This window comes from Ascaphus truei, chromosome 4 (genome assembly GCF_040206685.1).
Source record: "Ascaphus truei isolate aAscTru1 chromosome 4, aAscTru1.hap1, whole genome shotgun sequence".
Lineage (NCBI taxonomy): Eukaryota > Metazoa > Chordata > Amphibia > Anura > Ascaphidae > Ascaphus > Ascaphus truei.
Genome location: NC_134486.1, coordinates 339,021,790 through 339,040,808, shown reverse-complemented (window position 1 = coordinate 339,040,808; position 19,019 = coordinate 339,021,790). Strand labels below are relative to the sequence as shown.

Genomic DNA, 19,019 nt, shown 5'->3' with positions numbered 1-19,019 from the left:
CGGTTGCGATTATGAGATGGGGCTCTGCGGGGACTACAAGCCCCATAATGCATTGGGGATGCACATCACATGTCGGGACCCAGCCAATAGGGCTGTAGGATTCTCGGGAGCACCAAGTTGATACTTTTGGCATGTCTGGGACCACGTTAGTCAGATCTGGGACATCAGAGGGTAAGGGTGTAGGTGCAGGGTGTCTGTAGGCCCCTGCACTAGGACAGAGCCCCTGTTAGGCCCCAACTCACACATAGCTTCTGGCTGCCATAGGGACAGGCCCATTAGACAGGGACACTGCCCCGCTTAGCATCATTAGTGTCAGGGATACAGCAGAATGCCGCACAGCAGTTGCGGCCTGTGGTCTGGGACCAGACCACCACCGAAGGCACAGAGACTATCTTCACGGTGTGACGCTCCAACCGGATACAACCCCACATGGAGGTGGATGCCATCCCGGACAATGTCGCTGGATCAGCGGATCCCTTATGTTTCGTTGGCGCTACCGGGTGTTGGAGCACCCGGCAGGTATACCACCATTCTACAAGTGCACCACCAGTAACATGCGGGTGTGGGCAGTGCTGTCACTCACACTTTGGGTGGGTTGACTCTGTGGACACCAGGGTGGTTGGGTGCCCAGGGGTAGCTCAGTACTTTGGGGTAAACCCTACTGGGGTGTGGACACAGTGTTGGAGGCACGGTGTGGAGTTACGGCCCTGCGAGGCCTGAGTGGTTCTGTTATTATCGTTATTATTCGTTTCATGCAGAAAACTTTTATTACTATCACTGTGTGTATTATTGTATTGGGTCCTGTAACGGGGTTATCCAACATAGTTGGATACCGTACAGGTGGAGGCGCTGTCACCAGATGGATCAGGCACACCCCAGGCTCCCAGCATATGTATTTTGTTCTTGTTCCGACGGCCATATTGTACTGCGGTCAGAGTATGTTGGAGCCAAATAAAGAAAAGATAATAACAAGAGAAAATTTAACAACGGTAATAAATGTTTGTTGTGCATCCAACAAATTTTATCCAAAAATGACTTCTTTAAGTGGACTGTTTGGCTTTCCATTGATACTGATGCCTGCCAGGACGGTCATCTCACCTCTGTTGCCTCTTGTTGTTGTTTTACAACCGAGGGATCAACTCCAGGTTCTTCAAGTTCCCGAATAAAATCTTGGGTGTCTTTAATGGTGGCTATTAAAGCAACGTGATCACACCAGAACTTTTCGGCCAGTTCTATCACATCCAGCAATTGGGCCTCCCTTTCCTCTGCCAGAGCCTGGATGTCCGTCCAAATAAAGACCATTTGATCAAGCTTATCTTGAACAGCTAGAAAGGAAAACATGCTGCTTAAACAATCTGCTTCTGTAATTACTGTACATTCACTACTAATAAAAATAACTTCAAACTGATCAAATTGTATACTTTTTAGTTGTTAAAATTGGCAATTAAGCCTCAGTAATGCATACATTACAGTAATCATAAACAGACCAAAGAAACTTACCACTGGTTTTCCATTGCCAAATGTAGATTTCATAACAACATTTCATAAAGAATTATGACCACATATACAATCCCAAGGACCTTTGTGAAAATATCAAATATAGTTTTGGCTGCAGATGATAACAAAACACCTCTGCACATTACCCTATTTTTATTATGTTTGGAAAAAACGAAAGATTTATGTCTTACAAAATGAATTACCTTTGGCTGAGATATCCTTATCAGCACCTTCCGAGCGAGCAATCATTTCCTCCCCGCGCATCTTGAGAGTTTCATAGACAGGCTGAAGCTTTTCCAGCTCTACAGATACATTCTTAGTTTCACTTATCTGTTCTCTAATCTTTTCACACTCTGCGGAGATTGAAGGAGGCTGTCTCAAGCGTTCAGCGATGCGTTGTAGGCTTTCCAGGGTTGGGTCAATCTTGTCATGAAACTAGTTCAGCCCCGACAAAAATGATAAGATTTGGTATTAACTGGCGAATAATGAAATGTTTATTCTTCTTTTCTTAATAATAATCAATATAAATCATAATGGACTAGTGCAGTGTTCTAATAAGCATTTAAGAGGGTACAATTAACAAGGACCATTGGGTACTAGTCACCGGTATCAAAGTATTTAAGCAGTCACTAATCTATACTATGATTTACTTTTACACAAAACATTTTGAATAACTAATTTCTTCAACTGATGTAATAATCCTTTCAAGGATAAAAGCTCTGCTGTATATATCACTCAAAATGAAATCCTTTGCATGCTACGTTTGAGAATATGTACCACTGGTAAGTGGGTACACCGCAAATATTACTAGTTGTTCATTTCAATAATATACAAAAATTATCTTGTAAGTAGGAATTTATTCAGCTCTGCAGGGCACCATTTTTGGACTTTGGCATACTGCACTATGGTGTGTCCCTTTCTCTTTATTATGCAGCAGGAAAAAGACATTCAGCAAGCAGGATCCAGGACTGGGAGCACTCTAATTGGAACATACTTTTGGACATGTGTTGTGGACATTTATTCATTATAGTGAGCATCCACTGAATGATTGCTGTCAGGTACAGGCGCCGGGGATTGCTTTTTGTTTTTACTGTTTTCCATGTGACAAGTTTATAGAGAAATGTGTAACTGAAATCCCCTAGGCAGCTCCACCCAGCTGATTATCCGTCATCCAGGTCATCAGTGGGTATATTAAGTTATAGGTTATTATCACCTGTGCACTTATTTATTTGTTGGCACGAACACTGTTTTGTTTATTTAATTGGTGCACTTATTATAGGTCTAGCGCTTTTTCCTTTAGGTTTTTAGTTAGGTTTGTATACAAAAATAATCTGTATACACATAAACAACTTGTATAATGAGGTGGAAGAATTCAGTAAACATAGTTCATTTATCAGTGACAAATCAAACGAGAAGATTGTGGCACAAAAAAGAGCTTTCCATTTAACCATGCAGGTGACCTATAGTGAGGTGAACCATTCTTGGGAAGGAACAGCAGGGAGACACTTTGGTCTTTACGAGACATAAAAAGTCATTTCCATGACACACTTTAAATGATACCTGTGCTGACTGAGAAATTGCTTCATCCAAGGCAACAGCTCGTTTCTTTACATCTTCCTTGACTTCGCTATAAAGAGCATCAGCTGACACATATTTCTCCTGGATAGAAAATCCTTCTTCAGGGCTGAGTTCCAGCAACTGAGGCCCAGTTTTGTTCATCTTATCTATATGAGGTTTGTGTTCAGCAATCAGCTCACGAAGTTGCTATGACAAAATGTAAACTGGTTATTAGTGTTTTAGGGTTGACGTCCCCCACCATGTCTGCTGTAAAACATCCAGCTGGCAAAGTATTCTAAACAAAGTCATCCGCTGTAAAGTATAGAGTAAAGGCATCAGCAAGAAATGAAGACATATGTATTACTACATTTGTGTCAACAGATGTCTTCTGTGCACTGAGAAGTGTACTTTAAAGGAACAATCCAATCCGTTTTTAGTTTGTTTTTTTGTTTTTACAGGTTTAGAGTCGGGCTCTGCGGAGCTGAACCTCATAAATTTCAGCTCCTGTGACACCTGCTTCCAGAGATAGTTACCTCCGAAGGCGGTGCCGGAATCTCCTGCAGTTTACAGCCCCCAGTCACATGGGCCAATAGGAAGCCGCACCGGATAACATCACAACTTCCTATTGACCCGCACGGCCCTGCAGCTTTGAAAAGAAGCCATATAGTGAACTCTGGAGTGGCTACCGGCACCCACTACGGAGGTAAGTACCTCAGGAAGCAGGGGGTCGCCAGAGCTGAAATTAATGAGGTTGAGCTCCGGAGACCCCCTGCTTCAATCCTGTATTAAAACTTCTTTTTTAAATGACTTGGATTGCCTCTTTACAGTACATATCGAAACATTAGAAATACTAAACATGAATCCATCCAGTGCCAGTGGAGCTAGCTACAAATAGCAAATCAATGCATTGTATGCTCCCCTGGCACCAAATATGTTAAACCCTATATATGGTCTTTTGTATATTGCTAAAACTCATAAAACTATCCACGAGAAGTATCTACCAACACTGATAAAGGTCTTTGATTTTTAGCAGACGCATGAGGAATGTCTGAGCATCAGCCAAGCTGTGCTGTAATTCTGAAAGGTGGTTATAACTGTACAGGCTTTGCATACAAAATACACCATAGACACTGTGCATGTTTGTCACATTCACATTCAAGGTACAGTAGTTGATATACTAAACATATACCTACAATTTTCATGGGTTTCTACAATCTCGCAAATCAAGAACTCTGCTGGTAATCGCTCTTCTGCAGTCCCATGTGGTGGGATTGGAAAAGCAGTACTTTTATTACCAAATTAAAGCTACCACTGAATTATACTGTGCTGGAAAGTGAGAAGTACAATGATATAACAAGGCCAGGTTTTCCATGAGCCAATTACTGTATGTATTTCGGTGCAAATAGGAGACTGCTAAAAAATTGTAATCTGTAGTACAGTACTTTATGTAGAGCAGCAGTTTGCCATTTTTTTTTTAACTTAAAAGATATCTTCTTTTTCTCGCCAAAGCTTATCTTTTTTAAAATTTTAAAACCGATATGTTGTTCAGGAAATATAAGCATTTTACATATTAAGTGTCTGGAAGGTTCAAATGAAGCTTTTCCCATTGCCCACGGCAATCTAAAGGTAAAACAACTTTTTCTTAAGTAGCAGGACATGCTCGGGGGGGGGGGGGGGGGGAAAGGTACTAACATTAAGCGTTAAACTCATATAGGTTTCTGGTTGCTGCTGTAAGAGAAGCCGTTATTTTCATGGATTTGTGCTTTATCACAGACACCTTATAACTGGGACATTGCTGAGGAAACCAGCAAATGTGGTGGGCAACCAATTGGAATCAACAGGTGCGCTGTTAGCAAATTAGGGCCTAACATGAACACATTTTTTATTGTTAATATTTAAAACTTTCTGTATAAATACAAGAGGCTTCCCATTTTGAGCCACATATATTTTAACTGAGAACAGGGATTCCTCTAAATGTGTTACGAGCAGCAGTGGAGTTAATACAGTAAATAGATTTACATAACAAAGAAATCACTATTCACAAACGTCTGCCGTAGATTAAACTAGTCTTTTTGCAGATGTAGAATAGACATTTCATTTTGCATGCCCTGCGGCTCTAAAATTGTTTGCAAGTCGACCCAGGTTCTCGCAGTACTGTATGTACCCTATTTCCTCGATTGTAAGATGCCATCAATTCTAAAATGCACCCTTGATTTAATAAAAAAAATTGGGGAAAAAAAAATCTCACTGTATTAAATGTGCAGAATTGTTTTGTTTATTTTTTTTTAACTAGCAGGGTCACATGACACTTCAAAAACTAATGGGGAGAGAGAGGCAGACACAGAATGGGGAGCGACAGGCAGAATGGGGGGAGAGAGAATGGGAGGGAAGGGGGGACGAGAATGGGGGGGAGGAAAGAGAATGGGGGGGAGGAAAGAGAATGGGGGGTGAGAAAATGGGGGGGAGAGAATGGGGGGGGAGAGAATGGGGGGGGGGAGAGAATGGGGGGGGAGAGAATGGGGGGGAGACAATGGGGGGGGGGGAAAGGGAACACACAGACCAGAGAGAGAGAGACAGATATGGCAGGGGCAGTGGCAGTGTGGGGGGGATTTTAGCTATTTACATTTAGTGGCCCCCTTTTATGATGTTACAAAGTACCTTTTTATTCCTGTACTCATTGCTTTCCTTAAAGTAAAAAGAACATGTTCTAACAATTTCCTATCTTGCTTTTGATAGCAGAGACAGACACAGAGACACACACACACACAGAGACACACACACACAGAGAGACACATACACACACACACTCAGATAGAAAGAGACACAGAGAGTGACACAGAGAGAGAGAGAGAGAGAGACACACAGAGAGAGAGAGAGAGAGAGAGAGAGAGAGAGAGAGAGAGAGAGAGAGAGAGAGAGAGAGAGAGAGAGAGAGACACTCACACACACATACAGAGACACACACACAGACAGAGACACACACACAGACAGAGACACACACACAGACAGAGACACACACACACACACACAGACACACACACACACAGACATAGAGTGACAAACACATACACACACACACAGAGACAAACACATACAGAAACACATCCAGAGACACACAGAGAGACACAGCTACCTCTGCACTTCCTGCATTTCACACGGGGATTCAGGAAGTGGGGGGGGGGGATTCAGGAAGGAGGGGGGATTCAGGAAGGGGGGGGGGCTTTTGGGCAATGTTGATGTGCCATGGCAGGCATTTCCGATCCCTGTGCACCTCATGGGAAGGGAAGGGGAGGGGGGAGGGGGGAGGGGGGGGTGATCGCAGCCATGTGCTTTTCATGCACATTGTGAATATCCCGGCCGGCATCTGCAGCAGCGCCCCCTAGCTGATTTTTTTTAATACATCGATTCTAAAACGCAGACCTATTTTAGCCATGTGAAAATAGGAAAAAAAGTGCGCCCTAGAATGGAGGAAATACGGTATTACTGTACAGCTCTGCATAACCATTTTTAAGGAGGTGGAACCATAACATGAATTGCTGTAATCAAATGTTTCTAACTAAACTGAATGGAACAATAAAATAGTATACAAAATGTAATTTTTTTTTTTAACCCATTTAATTTCAGATATATAACATCCAGCACAGTGAAGTACAAACCTCTTTGGCACTAAAGGGCTTATTTTAAAAATATATAAGAAATTTGCTTAATCCTTTATTGAAGTGTCCTTACCCGTATGTCTTCTTGCTGCTGTTTCAGAGTGTCGTAATTCAGAGCTGGGGCTGGAAGTTGAGAGATGACCCCTTCGGTTTCCACCAGCCATGGCCAGAGTTCTTCATAGGTCTCCCAAAACTGGTTGACCAAGGACACTGCGCGCTCTAGCTGGAGGTTCCGTTCGGCATTCCAATGGTAGACCTCATCATACTTCATCATCAGGTACTCTAGTTTGTTCTTAAGCAAATGATAGGAACTTTACCACAACTTGCAAATATTTCAAACTATACAAAAGCTGTATTTATTTAAAAATGATATTGCAGCAATGGTCAATTCAGATGTGCAACTCTTTCTTAAATATGTATAAGATAAAGTCTATAACTTTATTTTTCTGGTCATCTTTGAGTAACACACAAAATATCTCAATCCACGACTCATGGTGAACTTATATATAATACAAAAACTGAAAGAAAAGAATTCCCTTAAAATCTCACATTTTCACAATACTAATATGTGAAATATTGGATGAATAAATACTAACCACTTCACCACTAGTTTGGAGTGCTACTCTTTTCACCTCAACTCAACCTTATGTTCCTGCCACACTAAAGACGACCTATCCTGATGAAGAGGCACAGCTTGTCCAAGCAGGGCCGGTGCCAGGGGTGAGAAAAAGAGACGACTGCCTCAGGCGACATTTTCCAAGGACGGCATTTTCTGTGCTTCCTTTCATTGCTGATATTTTACCAGGAACATAAGGAGACACAGAAAATACCGCACTTGAGCTGGCTTGATGGCGGTGCCATTGATGCCTCTGTAAGCTCTGTCATCTCCTCATGCTATCACATGGCATCACATTTGACATGGCAACGCGACGCCATGTGACATCACATGATGCCACGTAGCAGGAGGAAATGCTGGCTGGGCAAGGTAAGAGGCTCCACGCTCTCCCCCTCAACAGAGCCCAGCCGGCCCTGTAATTGGTATAGAGTAATTTAGCCGGCATCCTCATGGGGTCCCGACCACTTTCTGACTCTGCCTCCTTCCGGGTGACGAAACCGAAGGTCATGTCTGTGTGCTCCAAGGCTAGAAACCAGCAGAAAGTCAAAATCTATGTAGCTCACAATAAATTACAGAGGGATGAGGTTAGATTGAATTCTGTGTTTGCCAATAAAAATATTTTGGACATTACACTGAGCAATATTGCAGAACATGTGTAACATATTTCATTCTACATTCATCTGACAATGGCTGGCCATGAAACACAAATCCAAAATACACCAGTCTTCTCTCATTTCCATGACTACTTACTTCACTGAATAAAGCCACCACAAAGTGGAGTTAAACTGTAGTATACTCGAAGAAAACATACTTCTCTCCACTCCCTTCCCCACCCTTAAATTCATGATGTCCCTGGTTCAGCACATAAGGTACTCTGATTTCCCAGCATTTTTTAGAAATATGGCAACATCCTGCCAGAGAGCAGTAAGTGGAATATGATGTGTATGTGACATTCTAGTGCCCATTTGTATCCTGAGGATTGAGAGCAGAATATCTCTCGGAGCAGAAGAAGTATTACTGGCATAGTTCTGCTCCGGGGACGGAGGTTCAGGAAAGTAAAAAAAAAAAACATTTAACAAGCTGATAGTTGCATTACAAAAAGTAATTCATACAGCATATCTGATATTTAAGTATCAATAAATTGTAAAGTATCATGCAAGACATAAAAAACTATTTCAACTTAATGTGAGTCATTATTAGAAAATAATTAACATGTAACTGACATTAGCTAATTGTATTTTTTACATATATTGATGAAAAAGACCCGGCATGCCCAAGATGATGTCCAAGATAAATGTCAACATCCAAGCAAGTGCACATCCTTAAGTTGTCTGCGCTAAACGACAGGGAGAGTGCCTGGAAACGGGGAGAGTGAGCGAGGAAGACAGCGAATGGAAAGTAAGTGGCTGGCAGAGAAATGGACAAGCCATATGCTGTAACTAAACTAGCTGAAACGTTTCTCATTCCCTGACAGCATCACATGCATTTGCTAGGTGAAACGAGACAGGGAAGAGAGTGTATTTAAGAATAAGGTAGGGGGATATCAAATGAAAGATGAAGAGGTTTCCATTGTGTTTTTATTATTATTATTTTCCTTTATTTGTAAAGTGCTAACATATTCCGCAGTGCGGTACAGTGGGGGGTACCGGGTGACATCAATTACCTAAACTGAATGACACACAAGTAAGGACAGACGAGCACAAACAGATACAGAAGGTAATCAGGACCCTGCTCCTGAGAACGTACCAGCATGATTGTGAAGGCAGATAGAAAGGGGGACAGTCCATGAACCACCTGGCTACAATTTCATTTAAATATGTGTTTCTAAAAATGACTCCACTATTTGTCAATGTATTGGAACTGTTTAGAAGCTAATAGTACATCAGTAACTATACCTTCATAGATTGTTTCTCTTCTTCATTGAATGCATTCATAATTTCCTCCCCCGATGCCACCAGTTCATCTATTGTATTTTTGTGCCGTAACATTTCCATTGTGAATCCCTTAAAATACATAAGTGCTGATCAGTACAATGTGCACAGAATTAAAAAAGCATTTAACATTATACAGTATTGCAAGCAGCAGCAGTCTTGAAATCTTGAATACATTTCATTACCTTTTGAACTTGTAGCTGAGCGGTGGTCTGGTCTTGCTCAAGCCTAATGTTACCCAGAGACATCATTTTATTTTCAGTTTCCTCAATCCATGTTCGCTCTGCACCAACTGCTTGCTCAAACTGAAACAAAATAAATGGAACTGAAGTATGGAATACTACCATCCGAAATTGTGCCTGACCATCCAGCATTAAACAAGCTTAATATTATGCAGTATAATAAGCATTGTCAAAAAAGCATCAGTTCATGATGTTTGGGACTCTTCTAAATGTTAACGTACTGTGACACTTCTAATGATCTTATAATATGGAGACCCGAATAAATTGTTGAAAAACGTTGCCTGGATCTAATGTATCTACTAATGAAATAAGCTAAAATAACTATTTTCACCTGTCTTGTAATGTGTACCTCATTTACAGTAGGAATTATAAATACTCATTTTAAATTAATGCTATGTTTTTAACTGCTGTAGACGAGAGATACGATATCTGCTCCCCCAGCTTTCTTTTTCACCAAAGTAGCTTACAGCAGATTCACATTGAACCTCATTATCTTATATGCTATGAATTGAGGTCCTGCCAGTGAACAAAGAAGAAACAGGACTAGAGGAGATTTGGGAAATGCCTAGGGAATTCTTTTAAAGAATTGTTTATGTAAGGCTGCGATTATACAGAGGGACGGCAATGTGCGCGCGCGCATCTGTGACGCCACATTTGCGATGTCGCAGAGCAACATGTGCACAAGCACTTTCTTCTGCACGCGCGACTGCATGGGAGACAAGGCTGACATCTGTACTTTGATTGGACAGCTGCGTCACGTGACGCGGCAGTCGCAACCTGAAAACAAATTTGCAAATCTCTTCAACCGTTTCTTGCATGGCAGTAGGACGCGGAGCGACCATCGCCATAGGTATAAACACTTTGCGGGGATGTATACTATTTGTTTTGGCGTTGCTCCGGGCATTTTTTGGTATAATCATGGCCTAATGGAAACAGCTTGAGCAAAGCTTGTGGCCTACTTTCTAACGTACAGTCCATACTGTGTAATATTCCTAATTATGCAACTACTTTAAAATATAAGTATATAATGGGATGAGTACAACAATCAGTCTTTAGCCCAATTTCCATCTGCTCCTTACGTGAATTCACCTTTAAGCCTTCAGTCAGATTCTCTTCTGTATTAAACATAGCGTGTGAATGACAAAAGCCCATTTCAGTGTATTTCTCTAGGCAGCTTAAGAAGGCACCATAACTAATGTGCTGCTAGCATTCAGTTGTGTACAGACTTATTTCGCAGTGTAACTTACAGCTGCAGAAGAAATAAAGAGGACCTGAAGATGGGGGGGTGAGATGAGATGAGCGTTTTCCTGTAATGATAACGTGCCGTGTCCGTGGTAGCGATGATGATATTGACCCATCACTAGTGGTTATTTAATATTTTTTGTTTGTCCTCAACAGAGCTTTATTTGCTCTCCATTTTTCAGTCAAGAGTGTAATTTAAAAACACACTGCACCATTTGTTTTCAACTCTTGTAACGTTTCTGTCTGATATAGATCAAAGCCATTTGTTATAGTTTGATGAATGTGTTCTTCTTTTAACAATCTTTCCTATACTTTAATCCTATATAGCTGTTTAACACTGGATCATGTGTTCTTAACATTAAGACATACCATTTCATGATAGTTTTAGTTCGTGTTTTGTCTGTTGAACACAGTGCAAAGAAATACTGTAGATGGGCTTTTGTTCATTGTTATTCATTAGTAGTCATTAAAGTGAGAGTGGCAAAAAGGGCTACTGCACTTTACTTAATATATTCCATAGTGTCTTACTGTCCATAGTGTCTTACTGTACCTACGTTCATGCCTGTCTCAAACACATGTACAGTATGAGACCTAAAGGGGCAATCCATTTTAAGACCAAAGTGAACTAATTCCAGTGAAATGTGTAGGGATTGATTGATTAATGTATGTCTATTTGTAAACCAGATGTAACACCTATACTGTAAGTATTTTTAATGATTACGTTAGACGTGGAAGGAGTTTGGTTTCCCCTTTATCTGTATTGGTTCTCTGATAAGGGCAGGGTGGGATAAGGATAAAGAAAAGTATTGATTGGCAAACACTTCTCCATTCAGAGGCCACAAAAATTCAACTTGTAACTAATTTTCCCCAAAATGAAAGCAGCCAAAGTTTTGCTGTTAGGATTATCAGAGTTGTTTATGGAAGCCAGTTAAACTGTTAAATGTTATTACAAAAGTATGTTTTCTGGCTGGGGATGTGGGATGGCACATTGAAGAGTTCAGTAGTTTAACTATGAATAGTATTCTAGCTGCATAAAACAAAGATAGGTCCAGATTATCCCTGTTTGTTTTCTGACTGTGGAGTTCATGTCCAGATTGTTTAATGATCAAAATTCCAAGAGATTCTTCAAAGTTCACAAAGTTACCTCAGTGTTAATGAATTTGAAAAGAGGAGGACATCAGCATTTCTGCTACCATTTACAATATTTAAGTAGAAAAATATCACAATTACTGGACCAGCATTTGAAAATCAGAACGGTCATGAACCAACCTCCAGCACTGATGTGCTGTTAGTAATAGAGTAGTCATGTGGTAGAGAAGAGTTCTGCTTAAGTGGATTTTGAGAGCTTTATGGACTACCACTTGTGTTATTAGGGACCGCTGGTAGAACCATAGACAAACTCAACAGTAAGTAGTGCTGTACTGAAACCAAAATGCATTTGTACAGTACTCCCATCTTGAAGTGAAGAACTGCGTGGTACTACAATTTTAAACTGCTAAAGGTGAAGCATATACAAGCTGAAATACCCTGTAGAGATTCAATAATTGCTGTAGTCACCCCATAGTTATTGAATCAACAGATTATCTTTAATTGTTAAATACTCATGCACTTAAGTAAGAAGAATCATGTGAGATTTCAAGAGATCTGTACACTAGCATTTCATCTATGAGGAATTATCATGTTGGTCCTCTAAAAAGTCACGAAGTAGAAGGAAAACATCCAGGCACACGGTCTTGCGAAAAAGTTAATTTAATGGCAATACCAACATTTCGACCACATAAGCTGTCTTTGGCAAAGACTACTTGATGCAGCCACCAGTATCCGATGACATGCCTGGGAAAATACTGTGGCTATCTCACAGTAAATGCTGCAACATTTCTGTGAGATTCTGCAGCCAGATTAATGGCCCATCGGATTAACACAGCATTCAAACTGAATGGGACTGCAGTAACCCCACTGTTATTTAAAAAAATGTGGAATATAAATAAGGAATTTACAACAAAAGAAAATCAACTTTTTTGCAAGACCGTGTGCCTGGATGTTTTCCTTCTACTTCGTGATCTCTCTGGGGTATTACAGGATCTTCCCCATCTCTAAGAGCGCCGGCAATTGATCTATGTTGCTGCTATTACAGTGTGCCTGTGACCCTCTCTGGGACCTCTGAAAGGTCTCACAGCCTACAACAAATCTATATAGCTATGAACTCCGTGTTTTCAAATGCAGTACCCAATATCCACTCCTGGTGACAATGATAAAAGGCTATATGGAAATGAGCTGCAATGTCCTGCCTTCCTCCTTTCGTTTCAATGCACTTTGCTATCAGACAGGAAAGCAATCGAGATTCCAACGACACCAAGTTACTCCAGTACAAGGTCAAGTTCCCAACCTTCATATTTATCAAGACTGATAAGTTTCATAATTGCCTACTTCTAAATGAACGTACACATTAGGACAAAATTGTTATTAAGTAGAACAATATGGTGTAAACGGTTATTTTAATGCTTGGAAACTCAGAAAAGGTATGGGCCACTTATACTAGGCCGTGCTATGCCATAAGACCCCTTCTGTAAATATAGCTCTATGTTTCTTACACATCATTCATTACACAGAGAAAAAAAATAAAAAATACACGTAGCAGCACTCTTATCTATAGGAACCACGTCTTCTATCTTGATTGCATAAATCAAAGTAACCATGCACAGTTTCTGTTAGCATAGAAGAGGTCCCTTCACAATGAAGCAGATGGCTTTAACAATATACAGATTAGCTTTGCTCCAGCTCCTAAATATCTCACAAGTTTTGATGGATTCTTTTCAAGCAGCTCTTTTGTCGTTCATGCATAACAAATGGGTGGCAAACATTATTTTACTGAAAACTTTTGTTCCTGTCCAAAGACATGAAGGCCATTTTCTATACACTGGAGAAAAAAAAACCCAATCAATATTTCTGTACCTGCTGAGATCTCAGTCTGGCAGCGTCTATCTCTTCCACCATTTGCGTTACAGTGTCGTTTACTAATCTGTACCGCTCATTATCCTCTGTTACCATTCTGTCAAGCCCTTCTCTCGCTCTCCACGGCACCAGTTCCAGCAAAGCACTGCTCACGGCATTCAGGGAGTCCAACAATGCCTTGTGAGTCTTGGCTTCTTGTTTCAGCACCTTGAAGTAGGCAGATCACATTGCTTACACTTTATATCTTGCACACATTGATACTCTATATGACATGCAGACAACTGTAAAAACAAAAAACTTCCCACTATTTCTATCAGTAAAGTTCTACAAAGTATTTGTAATGTCCATAAATGTGTTTTTTCATAGTGGCAGTAAAGGTGTTAATTTCCATTGATTGTTTGCCTTTTTAAGCTATTTCAAAAGTTAACAATGTGATATCGTAAGAAAAGTAGTAAACATAACAATCTTTCATATCCCTTTTTGTCAGAAATTATAACAGATTAAAAAAAGGGGGGGGGGGGGAAAGTAGAGATGCTATTTACAGGGAAATTGTTACACATCACATGGTGTCCAGGACAGGTAGGTGGGAACTGATCAAATAAAGGCAACTATGAAGCCTGAGAAAAAAAACTTAAGAAGCTAAACTATACACATTTAAAGAAAAAATATGTAATGTGATTAGATTAGGACTTTAAAATACTTCACAAGAATATGTAAAATACAAAGATAATACAGAGTAGAGGATACATGGAACTGCCTCCCCAGTGGTGGTATGAGGGCAAATACATAACGAACTGGCACAAGCCTCCCCTCCCTTCTCTCTACCCCTTTTGTGTCTAAAGCCCTCTCCCACCTTAAACCTTTCTCACAGACTGCCCCAAACCTCCTGGAATGCCCTTCGCCTCAATATCTAACTAGCACCCTCTCTATCCACCTTTAAGACTCATCTTAAAACCCACCTTCTTAACAAAGCATATGAGTAACTCCGTGGCTGATACTTAACACCTAAACCTTGGCCCGTTGCAGACGTACTTACCAGAACACCTTCCTACTGTCTCTGTACGTTTTTCCTACCTACCAATTAGATTGTAAGCTCTTCGGAGCAGGGGCTTGTTTTCCTAAATGTTACTTTTATGTCTGAAGCACTTATTCCCATGATCTGTTATTTGTATTATTTGTTATTTATATATTAATCACGTGTATTACTGCTGTGAAGCACTATGTACATTAATGGCGCTATATAAATAAAGACATACATACATACGTACATCCAGTAACATAGAAACAGAGATCTTTTTTTCCATAAGAAAATAACCATTTGACCCACAAGGTCTGCCCATTTTCCTATCTGCTGTAAAACCTCTGACCATATTTGATCCTTGCATTTCTTCTGGATGTAGGATAGCCTCATGTCCATCCCAAGCATTTTTTAAATTCCCTCACTGTATTAGCCTGTATCACCTCTGCTGGGAGGTATTCCATCAAACCACTAACATTTCCCCTACAAAGAACTTCCTCACCCTCCAGCTCCAGCGCATGGCCTCTTGTTCTAGCACTCTTCATTCTCTGAAATATGTTCCCTACCGTACTTAGTTGAAACTATTCATGTATTTAAAAAATACTAACCCCTCTAAGGGGGAGTTCATGTCTACTCAGGGTCTTTTGACAAGGTGGAGGGGAGGACAACTACACCCCTTCCCTTAGCTCTCCCCGTTCCTATCCCCTCTCTCCCCCCTTCTTCTGTTCTTCTCTCTTCTCCCCCTCTCTCTCTCTGCCTATCCTTTACAGTACTAATATAAGGGGTTTGATCTAAGATCCTCCTAAAACTGTTAATTCTCCCGGACGGGATCTACATAGTAGAATCTAAATGCATAGGAGGTTACAAAATACTAGGGGCAGATCGCCTCTTCTCGATCAATCAACCTTGAGATGCTTCGGGTTGTTCACTTTTAAATGTATATGTTAATTAAGTTTACTGTCTATAAACAACCATGTGATGTGAATGTACCCCTGTCAGAAAATAATAAAAATGTTTGAAACAAAAAAATATATAAATCCTATCCCCCCCTCTCCATTGTATCCCATAAGCTGTACATATTAAAGATCCTTTGGCCTTTCCTGATACAGTAAGTCTTGTGCTGTAGATCATACTCCATTTTATTAGCCCTTCTTTGCACAATTTCCAATTTAATTATGTCCTGGAAGTATGGTCTCCAGTACTGTAATCTAGGACGCGCATGCTTCAATCACCAGTACTGGTTATCACAGCCGTTCTGGCGTTAACTGCCATTGACTTAAATGGGAGTTAATGTCAGACAAAAGTGCGATAACCTGTACCGGCACTTGATGTATGTGCCCCCAAGTGAGGTCTTACCAATGACCAGGAAAATGGCATCACTGCCTCTCTCTGTCTGCTGCTAATGCCTCTCTCTATACAATCTAACATCTTGCTGTCTTTCCCCATTACATTGTTACATAGCTGATGAAAAAATGACTCTCAGATCCTTTCCTCTATAGTAGTTGACATTATAGTGCCATTAATCCTGTATTCTGCCCTTGGATTTTTGTGACCATTATTTTGCATTTTCTGGCATTACATTGTAGTTGCCACATGTGACTATTCCTCCGATCTACCTAAATCCTTACGGTTGGTCTAATTCTTCATAGTAGGGTCCAAAGATTCAAGTTTGGGAAATGGAAAGACTATGTGGGCCAAGATGCCGTTATCAGCCAACGATTACTGTGTTTGTATGAATGACAAATGCATGATGCACAAACAGCGCAGGCCAAATGAAAAGCATTTTTTATATTCCCAATAATTGTTTTTTGATTGTAAACTGTGTATTCTCGGCTGAAAAATGAGCAGCATCCACAATCCTGTTATACTACATCTCCCACAACAGAATGCCTTCTGAAACACCACTTTAGCCATTAGCCATTGTTACCTATGCTGGGAAGTAGAACAATCTTAGTTGTGTTTTACAGTACTTCCAATAAAAACTCAAAACAAAATAAAAAGCATCTGCACTTGCACAGTGATCTCAGAACCTGGTGGCCCCCAATCCTCAGATTTTTTTTTTAACAACTTTTCTACTTTCTGTGCTTGCCTCGTGGTAATAAGGACCCATTGGATCATAACATATTATTGTGAAAAACTGTGGGTCATAAGGATTATTCTTTAGAGTTGTAATTGCTTACTGCCAATAAGGAAGAAGAGAGAGAGAGATAAGAGAGAGAGAGAGAAGAGAGAGAAGAGAAGAGTAGAGAGAGAAGAGAGAGAAGAGACAGAGAAGAAGAGAGAGAAGAGAGAGAGAATAGAGAGAAGAGAGAAGAGAGAGGAGAGAAGAGAGAGAAGAGAGAGAGAAGAGAGAGGAGAGAGAGAGAATTAAGCAGGCACCAGAAGCAGTGCCTGCCACACATAGAAGAGGAAGGGAAACAGACAAAAACAATCAAAGATTTACATTTGTTATTGTAATTCTAAAGAAAGAACAAATATTACATTTTTAGCTACTTGTTCTTATTACTCACTACATGTGAGTCCTTGAGAAATATCTCTTTCATCACACTATATTGTTATATATGTGCCTGGACACTTTGTGTGTATACCTTACTGCAGTGCTAAGTGGGATACTACCAGCTGAATGGATTGTATATTAGATTGCCTCATAATTTGATACTGAAAGGGTACTCCAGTCAAGGAGCCGTATCATCTTTATTTAAAGATACTTATGTGTTGAGCATTCCACAATGTGTTTATAAATTGTTCTTATTCATGTATTTGTGACTGTGGCTCGAACTAGCTTTCAAGTTGGCACTGAGATAAGGGAACTCTAAAAGAATGTGATATATCTAATACACTTGGCCTTGATTAGCTCAATATGTACAAATATACAGAGTGACTGTGAGCACATTAAAAACGTAATAACATTACAAACAGGTCAATGTGTTCAATGGTCCTTCGACGCATAAGATGAAATAATATTTAGACTATTTTACATTCAGCCAAAAAAAAAAGAACTGAAGGTGACACACGAACAAAGGGATTTCATAAGATTTCTTTCCATCATTAAAATAGGATAAAACCATGTCAAACAAACTATTTATCTTAATCATACAAATATGTCTATGAATATCTATTTTTAATTCATTATAATGATAATAGAGCCAACATGTCTTCTTAGGCTTTAACTTTGTATACATGCATAAAAATAGACAAATACAAATAAAAAACTAAAATTAGCATCCTCACTGGATCATAAGTGAGAAGAGAGACATCTCTGCAACAATAAAGGCGAAGGGGCCTATTCACTAAACGTGAATAAGTCCATTGAAACATCAAACGTGTTTGCATGTTCCTACCTCATGGTATGAAATTTGTGTAAAAACGGTATTCACTAAGAAAAATCATTTTTTAGTGTTTGGTAAGAAAATGCCATACCGCACTAGTTTGTATTTGCTTAACAAGCAAAATAAACTTAACGCGCAATTTCCCTCCAGTGCCTGAAATAGTGTTTTTGCGAGGAGGAGGAGGATGACTACTTCCTAACCTAAGAGCAGAAGTTGTGGGTTCTAATCCTGTTGGCACCCCATTCATCACAAGGGTCTTTAAACTGATTGTTTTTAAGGATATGTTTTTAAATATGCGTGACTCGCTTAAATATACTTTATACTGTATAGATATTAGCATATGGTACTATACTGGTTATAGTGGTACCTGAGATATATTCATTTTCAGCACAGGCATGTCTCCATAATTTTTTTGAGAGGGAGGTTTGAAGGGACATATATACACCTGGAGATATCTATTAGATTAGCAGCACCACCTCCTCCTATTTCAGGCTCTGGAAGGAAATCGCAATTCATATTTTGCCACCTTTTAGGCACCGACAAAAAAAATGCGAGTGTTTAACCCGCGATTTGCATTTCGGAGCTTTGTGACTAACAGTTACGGGCAAAGAAATGTTGAGTTTCAGCCTTGCTTGAGCTACCTCACGAATTGTCAGAGGAAGAGTGCTAATGTGTTAAAAAATCAATTTTCAAGAGATTTTGACATATTATCACAGCTTCGTGAATAGCGACACATGCAAAATCACTTGTATAGTGTACTCAACAAGCCACATACCGAAATTTAGAGAATAGGCCCCTAACTCTTATCTTTGAGCTAATAATAAACATAGTGCCCTCCTTCTTTAAGCACACCACATGATTTAGACAGTGGTTATCATTTCAGTCACAAAAGCTTTGAAATATTTATGTAGCCATTTTAAGAAATAGGTACGCTTGTTAAATTACTATTGCTGGTTACCATATTAGGTTTACGCATTCT

The 19,019-nt window shown here is 40.0% G+C and overlaps 1 protein-coding gene across 28 annotated transcripts in view; it reads right to left on the bottom strand.

Moving 5' to 3' along the window:
• The window catches only part of DST (dystonin), a 535,648-nt gene that overhangs the window by 47,507 nt on the left and 469,122 nt on the right, over positions 1–19,019 (bottom strand). For all 28 annotated transcript variants that reach the window (XM_075598122.1, XM_075598131.1, XM_075598128.1 and 25 more), the window contains 7 exons: positions 13,694–13,900; positions 9,443–9,562; positions 9,222–9,329; positions 6,784–7,002; positions 3,058–3,261; positions 1,701–1,932; positions 1,099–1,325 (listed from right to left, as the gene is read on the bottom strand). In XM_075598122.1, the coding sequence (XP_075454237.1) occupies positions 1,099–1,325; positions 1,701–1,932; positions 3,058–3,261; positions 6,784–7,002; positions 9,222–9,329; positions 9,443–9,562; positions 13,694–13,900 (1,317 nt within the window). The remainder of the gene's footprint in view (positions 1–1,098; positions 1,326–1,700; positions 1,933–3,057; positions 3,262–6,783; positions 7,003–9,221; positions 9,330–9,442; positions 9,563–13,693; positions 13,901–19,019) is intronic.